The sequence below is a fragment of the Neophocaena asiaeorientalis genome, unplaced genomic scaffold (assembly GCF_003031525.2).
Source record: "Neophocaena asiaeorientalis asiaeorientalis breed wild unplaced genomic scaffold, Neophocaena_asiaeorientalis_V1.1 scaffold1015, whole genome shotgun sequence".
Classification (NCBI taxonomy): Eukaryota; Metazoa; Chordata; class Mammalia; order Artiodactyla; family Phocoenidae; genus Neophocaena; species Neophocaena asiaeorientalis.
The window spans coordinates 37563-46168 of NW_020175417.1; the positions used below are offsets into that span (position 1 = coordinate 37563).

Consider the following 8606-nt stretch of genomic DNA (forward strand, 5'->3'; position numbering starts at 1 on the left):
TTTTAGTTTTCCTTAAATTTGGGAAATGTTCTGCCATTATTTTTTCAAATATTTTTATTACAATGAATAAAATTTTCATTCAGAAATTATATTTTTAAATCTCTCAAAGCTTCACTTGGTAGCCTTTATATCTTCTATTTAACTCCTTATTATATTAATATTTTCCTTTAAATCCTTGGGAACATTTATAATAGCTCTTTAAAGTCTTTGGATGTTAACCTCAACTTAGATGCTGCTATAATTTCTGGGCTGTTTATATTGACTATTTTTCCCTCTTGATTACTGGTCATATTTTCCTACTGTTTTTGTATTGCTAGAAATTTTTTATTAAATGCTGGACATTGTGAATTTTATGTGGTTGAATATCGGGATTGCTTTCTTCCTTTAAAGGGTGCAGGATTTTGTTCTAGTAGGCAGATCATCTTAACTCTTTTGAGGCTTATCTTTAAATTTTATCAGGCATGTTTACGGTACGTTTTACTCTAGGGTTATTTTATTACTAATACTAAAATATTTTCCTTCCGAGGATTCTACTGAATGCTCCCAGTATTCAGGAGGACTCTGCAATTTGGCTGATGACAACTGAATGTTTTCCCACCTGTGCAAGCTCTGAAAATGTTTCAACCTGCAGCTCCCCAGTTATTCAACAGTTGTTATTTGCTGGGTTCTATATATGTGATACGGTCAAACATGTTAAGAATTTTGTAAAATCTTTGAGGTCCTTACTGATAATTTTTGAAAACACTATTAGTTACCAAAAAAATATCCCTTGTATTATTCTTTCTCACTATAATTATGAATTTTTCTACTTGTCCTGGTATTCTGATTTATATTTTTTGCTTTATGCCTTTAGGTGCATATAAATAAAGGATTAGGATACCATCTGAAGAAAATAGGTGGCTGTCTCCAGGTGTTCCTTAACTCCTTGGACTTAACATGATTACCTCTCAAGTCCTCAATCGTAGGGACTCCTTTTTTACTGCATTGACAGGCGGGCTCTCAACCACTGATCCACCAGGGAAGCCCTAGGGACTCCTTTTTTTTTCCTTTTGCTTTTTTTCCTTTTTGGTTCCCAACATCGATGGCCTGATTTTCTCTACTATGCTTAATTTTATTCAATGTGAGGGGAAACCCGTCTCCCTTTAGAGGAAACAATAGGGGCTTCCCTTGTGGTGCAGTGGTTGAGAGTCCGCACGTCTCTAATATGGTGCACGCTAAAAGTATGTTATGAATATTGTTATTATTACCATTTTTCTGCATAGTCCAAACTAACATGATGACATATATATATTCAGAATTGTTTTAATGGCAATAAGATTATAACTGTACAAAAATAAAATCTAAACCCAGACATTGAAGTAAATAACAGCAGAAGAATTACATTTTACCACACATCAATTCCCACATGTCTTCAAAGGTGAATTCCTTTATGTCTTTTTCTATTTGTGTATGCACATTCAATATGCATAACTGATTGACTTTGTTATAAAGCAGAAACTAACACAAAATTGTAAAGCAATTATACTCCAATAAAGATGTAAAAATAAATAAATAAAGATAAAAATCTAAAAACCAGACATTGAAGTAAATAACAGCAGAAAAATTACCTTTTATCACACATCATTCCTAAATGTCATTAGTTGTGATTTCCTTTATGTCTTTTTCTACCTTTTTTTTTTTTTTTGCGGTAAGTGGGCCTCTCACTGTTGTGGCCTGTCCCCCTGTGGAGCACAGGCTCTGGACGCGCAGGCTCAGCGGCCATGGCTCATGGGTCTAGCCGCTCCGCGGCATGTGGGATCTTCCGGACCAGGAGCACAAACCCGCGTCCCCTGCATCGGCAGGCGGACTCTCAACCACTGCACCACCAGGGAAGCCCCTTTTTCTACTTTTATATGCACATTCCCATATATAATTATATACCTTAGCTTTTTATTAGAGTACCTGTAACATACACCATTGATTCAGAAACACTTTTTTGAGAAAAAAAACAAAACCCATCACATAAAATCTACACATATATTTTATGACGTATCCCAATGTGAGAGATGTTGAAGATTTTTTTAAAATTGATGTTAGCATAGAGTAAGACAATTTAGGTCATATGATATATGCATTGCTAGGATCTCTGGCATTTTCATGTATTTTCTTGTAGCCTGTTTCTAGGCATGTTTGTATTCAATGTAATTGTGTTTCCACTATGCTACCAGTGGTTTTCAGGTGTTAATGTGCATTAGAACCTCTCAGGGGAACATGATAATAATGTATGTTTTGGGGCCCAGTTGGAAGTGTGTTTGATTCATGAAATCTGGAGACAGATGCCAAAGTCTACATTATTAGCAAGAGAGACAGAAGATTCTGAAGCAGGCAGTCTTTGTGGAATGCTTCAAAAAATCACTGAGACATACAGACAAGGACTCCCTCTTAGACCAAAACTTTACTCAGGCTCCTCTGGCCTTCTTTTCAATGAGGTCTTATCCTTGGTTCTGGCCTTGGCCTGGTAAGCCCAGTTTTAGCAAGAAATTCTGGTTAGGCAATTTATCAAGAATTCCCCCAACCTTGATATCTAATCAAGCTTGATACATAACCAAGTTTCTCTTCATAATTTTCCATCCTCTCCCTCACCCTTCCCATTGGCCATAAATCCCTAGCTGTCCCTGTTGTATTTGGAGTTGAGTTCAATTTCTCTCCCTTATTGCAATAGTTTTGATCCTTATTGCAGTAGTCTTGAGTAAAGTATTTCTTGCTGTTTTTAATAAGTAATAGTGTTCAAGAAGCTGGAGGAAATACTGAAGGTAGTTAGTGGAGACATGGAATACAACACACATAAAAAAGACCCAAATAGAACATCTAGAGATAAAAACTACAATGTCTAAAATGAAAAATATGGTAGATGGGGTTAATGGCAGATTAGATGTTGCAGAAGATTAGTGAACCTGAAGACACAGCAATTGAAACAATTCAAAATGAAATACAGAAAGAAAAAAGACAAATAAATCAACAGATCTCTTAATCCCATACCCCTATTTTATAGCACAGGGTATTATATCCATTATCTTATAATAACTTTGAATGGAGTATAATCTGTAAAAATACTGAGTCACTATTCTGTATATCTGAAACTAATATAATATTGTAATTCAACTGTACTTCAATTAAAAAATGAACAAGCATTACTGAGTTGTGGGACAACCATACTGATAATCATTTTAAATGGAAATGTTCTAAGCTCTCTAAGACATGACAGAGATTGTCAGAGTGGATAAAAGACTCAGCCCCTAATATCTGAATGTTATGGAGAAGAGAGACCTGGCTGCACACACAAAAAATCATATACACGTGCTGAGAAAAAGATCTTTTCGCTAAAAATATACATACCACGGTCCAAGCATCATTAAGATAGTACTCACGTAAGCTAGTACAATTCTAAGTCAGGTAGAGGATAAAAATGCACACCTCTATAGGAGACAAACTGGGACACTGAGGTGTTTAGAGAAATCTGTAATGATGGAGGGTGGAGGTGGCTCACCACAGCACAGGAATGGAGTGGGCTTGTGACAGTTTGGATGCTACTTCCAACAACTGAGGGGAATCTGAGGGACTTGGGTCCTGCAAGTGCAGGTGAACATAAGAAGTAGGTAAACATAGCTCACACTCTCTTTACCTATTTTAGTTCTCTAGGCAGCCCTGGAAATTATCTCCATTTTACCAATGAACAGAGTAAAATAACTGAGGCACTGTCATGGTAACAACCACCATTTATATTACTAGCTAAATGATTCAGAAGTAATTTGAAATTCATTATTCTCGTTTGTTGTTGCTTTTTTATCAAGTTTTCATCAAGTTCTTCACTGTCTTTAAGTTGATTGACACATTTAGTTTGCTTCCTTTTTTTTTTTTAAGCTGCAGCACTTTAATTGCTAAAAATTAACTAATCCCAGTGTTAACGTAGGGTGGTTTATCCCTGACCCCACAATATTTCTGCTTCACATTTATGTAGCACTTTACAGCTTAGAAAGCACTTTCATATCCACCTTGCCTTTAAAATTTTTTTTTAATTTTTTATTATTATTTTTAATGGAGTGAGTTCTACTCATTATTTCCCTGAGGGACTGTGGTTCCCAGATACTTTGTATTTTTTTGGCCGTGCAGCATGCAGGATCTTAGTTCCTGCCCAGGGATCGAACCTGGGCCCTCTGCAGTGGAAGTGCGAAGTCCTAACCACTGGACTGTCAGGGAATTCCTGCTTCCTCTTTTAAAAATCAAACTTTAATATAATTAGAGAGTAATGCTTGTTGATTTAGGAAAAATAGATAAAAACTTTAAAATTCATCTACGCACGTGTGATCTTAGTAAAGGAAACAGGGTGTTGAAAGTAAGATTTAAAATTTTTCTTCTTAATACATTTTCTCTCCGTTCCCAAGCAACAATAAAACCACTTTAGGATGCATATTTTACAGTCAGAAACACAATAAAGCTCTTTCCATTTGTGGGAAAATGATTTTTTTAAATTGGCATACATCTGAAGATTTCTCTCTTCATATGAGATTCACCAAAGTTTATTTTTACTAAATGGAAAATATTTTCCATCTGCTACAAGGGAAAGAGTAAATTTCTAAACAGGCTAATTGTAACTTTTAAAACAATGTTTGGGGGAAAATTAAATATACAAATAAATGTTAAGATTTTAAAAGTTATAGGTATGCCTTATTTATTTGGTTATGTATGTTTATATTACTCAGAAACCACTTCGACTGGTTACACATTACATGCCATATGCTTGAAAATTTTTAAATGGGATCTTTCTAAACAAAATCCACATGTTTATGACATGAAATATGTGATATCAGGGAAGAAGACAGTGAATAGACATAGGATTTTGTCCATTTCATTCATGTAATCCAGTCCTTTTCCTACTCTCAGGACAACTTTTAAGTTTCATTATATAAATAGCTCCATTCTATTAAGTAAATGTATTCACTTAATGTTCCCAAAGTTGCCAACTGAGAGTGGACCTGCTGAAACATGACTGTTATTTTCACAGTTTTGAAAAACAGGAACTAACTGAAAGTTGGTCAAATGTGATCCAACTAGCTTTAAGGAGAGGAGAGAAGACATAAAAAATAAACATAGCAAGTTAAACATGTCTCCTTGGCAGGGGCTTTGAAAGAAGCAGTATTCCTCTTAAGAGGCTCTGAGCCTTGTTTAATCATGACTAAATATAGGATGATGATAGAAAATTTTACAAGTACTTTCTTTGGATGATTGGATTATGGTTTTGTTTATATTTTTCCTTATATTTTCTGCATAATCCAAATGTCTAATGACCTTGTATTACACAAATAATTATAAAAAGTATTTCATTTAGAAATGTTCCTCATAGGAATTTTTAAACATGAGAGTGTAAAGAAATAAACAAAGACTCAATGTTAATTTTTGTTATATGTTATTTTAGGTAAATTATAATTGCTGGTGCTTCCCTGGTGGCGCAGTGGTCGAGAATCCGCCTGCCAATGCAGGAGACACGGGTTCGTGCCCCAGTCCGGGAAGATCCCACATGCCGCGGAGCAGCTGGGCCCGTGGGCCATGGCCGCTGAGCCTGCGCGTCTGGAGCCTGTGCTCCGCAGCGGGAGAGGCCACAACAGTGAGAGGCCCGCATACCACACACACACAAAAAAATTATAATTGCTAAACTCTTTAATAATAAAAGTTAAATGCATTATTATATTATTAAATATCTACTACATCAGACACTGCTGAAAATTGAGCTCCAGGGTGATTAAGACAAAATAATTGTTGTAAAAGGGCACAGGCTTGCATAGAAAAGATAATGCCTAATTTATTTAATAATTATATAATTATACATTTATTATTAATAATAGATTCATAATAATGCATTAATTTAACAGGATATTTGGAAAGATTAAAAAACAGTACTGGTTTAGCAACAAAGTCGTACTGTATAGCACAGGGAACTACATTCAATATCCTGTGATAAACCATAATGGAAAAGAATATTTAAAAAGTATGTATAAAAATAAGGTACTGGTTTAAATATAGACATACATTGATTGTTGAATGCAATCCAATTTTAGAAATATTAAACTTTGGAAAGGTATATTCCTTGTGAAATCAAACAAGTAAGGTAATTTAGATCACAAGGTTTGTAGAACCGTGTAATCACTGTCAGTGTTTCCCCATGCCTATGCTGGCAAAACTGAGATGCATTAGAATCACCTGAGGAATTTTCAAACCAGTAGTTACTGATCAGGTGATTCAAGGATGACAATGGGAGGTGGGAGTGGGAAAGGCACCCACGTGTCAGCATTTTTAACATTTCCCTCAGGTGATTATGATGGAAGTAAGGGGTCTGCTTAAACACTGGCACATACAAGGTTTTTAAAACAAGATTGAAGATCTTGGGTTAGAGACCTTCCTTGCTATGTTCCTTTGGAAATTAAAAGTAATACTTTACAGGTAAATAGTTACTTGCTTAGGCCACTTAATTAAGAACAGTCAGGAACAGTATTGAGCTTGGTTCTGAACTCCATTATAGTTAATCAATTAAAATAATTAATAATTAAATATCTACTATGTTAGACAATACACTAGAAACTGATCTCCAGGATTAAGAAAAAATCATTGTCTTCATAGGGGCACACAATCACATAAAAATGATAAAGCCAGACATTCAAAACAGTTTTTAAGAACTTACAAAGCAGTTTCATGTTTCATGTATGGAAGGGATAGAAATGGGAAAGGAGTGCATTTCAGCTTTAAAATGTGTTCCTCTAACATAATTTACATGGCTTGTGGGTCTGTTAAACTGGTTGGGCAGGCCTACCCAGACTCTTTTCTGAGAAAAATCCCCCACATAGGGTAGAAACACAGGCAAAACAAAGCTTTCAGCCTGTTTGTGTTTTGGAGGTTTGAGGTAGTACAATTCTGGGCATCTAGATGTGTCTCCTGAGCTGGGCCCCAGTGCATTCATGTCTGAGTTTTCAAAAGGAGGAGCATAAAAATAAAACCAAAAGGGCTGTTTTGTTCAGAACCAACATAATAACAAGAACCATGGGAATGGTACTCTCGGGAATATAACTCCAAAGTGAGGATAAAAGCCTTCTCCACACTTTTATAGAGGTCAAAGGGGGGGTTTATCTCACCAGGGACTGCAGAGAGATCAGTGGGGTTTTGTTACCTTGTGGACTCTAGCACATCAGCAACAGGAACAGAAACAGGAGCCAGCAAAAGGGAAAGTATACCCAACTGATATGGCAATAATCAGGTGAGTAGGGGTACTGCAAACATGATCAGAATGACAAGGTGGAACCCACCTATTTTGCCCTCTGGACTTGAGCCTGGGTGAAAACTCCCTTTAGTACTTCCCAAGTATCTGATGAGGGCCAGGGTCCTGCTAAATGCTGGGGAGTTGCCTAGGAGGCAGCCCAACACAGTTCCACACCTCATATATTCCACTCAGCAGCCCTGTAAGGCAAGCATTATTCCCCATTTCACATAAGAGAAGACTGACTCTTTACAGGAATGTATCTGTAATAAAGGGAGGGTTTACTTCCAGTTAAGACTGGAAGATGCTTAAAGTTCACTTTTCTTTAAGTTTGCTGAACCAGTAATTATTTTGTACATTCACAGACTCATTGAAAAACCGTTTTCATTGCTTCTAAAACTCCAGATAATTAAAGGGAAAAAAGTCACATATTATCCAACCATAGAGAAATGTGCTCCAATTAACATCCTGCGATATCTGATTTCAGATTTTTGGAGGGTTCATATTTTTTTTTTCAATGAGACAATAATAAATGTATAGATTGATTTTAATTGCTTTATTAACTTTACATTTTTCCATGCAAATGGGTGAAACTCTACTGTTGACAGAAACTTAGATTGCGTGACAAGGCAATCTCCAATTAGAAGCTGGTAACACAAGAACCCACCTGACACATGGAAATTACATAAGGTTCACAGCAAACGGATCAGTAAAGGCATATCAGGAAAACGCAAGGAAAAGGAGAACAACAGTGGGAATCACAGTATTAATCTCATGGAAAATGGCAGGAGTCAAGGCATAAGGCAAAATTCATCATGATGGTCATGGTGATTAGAGAGCTCCCCCATAAGGATACGCAAACAATTCCTCAATTGCAGCTCCCTAAGTTTTCTCCTGATTTCTCTCATCTCCTCCATGAACATTTCCATATCATCTCCATCTCCACCCATCCCATCGTTGACCTGCCTATTGGGTATGGCCCATCGGAAATTAGGGGCAAGTCGGCGAGCCTGTCCCCGTCTATTATTTCCTGCTGGCTGGTGGCCTTCGCCCCCTCCCAAAGGGCGGTCTTCCTCTCCATTCTGCACAGGCTGCTCCATTTCTTCGTTTTCCTGGTGGATATTTGCCATGATGAGATTTTTTTTCCCTGGTTATTTTTCTTTGAACAACAAGTAAGACAAAGGCAAGGAAAGAGACTGAATGCTTGGTGCACTAACCAGCAGGATTCAAAGCTCTGATATCAAAGACCTTTAAATTTTATTTTTTCCCACCTCAGGAGCCTCGTGAGCCTTCTGGGGAGCCTCCAATTTGAGCCCCTTCCCCA

General features: G+C 36.8%; 1 protein-coding gene across 1 annotated transcript; it reads right to left on the minus strand.

Annotated features, from left to right (window-relative positions):
* Window positions 1-7823: 7823 nt before the first annotated feature.
* On the minus strand, window positions 7824-8576 carry BEX3 (brain expressed X-linked 3). The gene has a single exon (XM_024767218.1). It carries the CDS (start codon window positions 8410-8412, stop codon window positions 8074-8076), a length of 339 nt encoding a protein of 112 aa, XP_024622986.1. The 5' UTR covers window positions 8413-8576; the 3' UTR covers window positions 7824-8073.
* Window positions 8577-8606: the final 30 nt, after the last annotated feature.

Excerpts from the sequence above, each read along its gene's own strand:
- BEX3 (XM_024767218.1), bottom strand. The coding sequence starts at position 8,412 with ATGGCAAATATCCACCAGGAAAACGAAGAAATGGAGCAGCCTGTGCAG.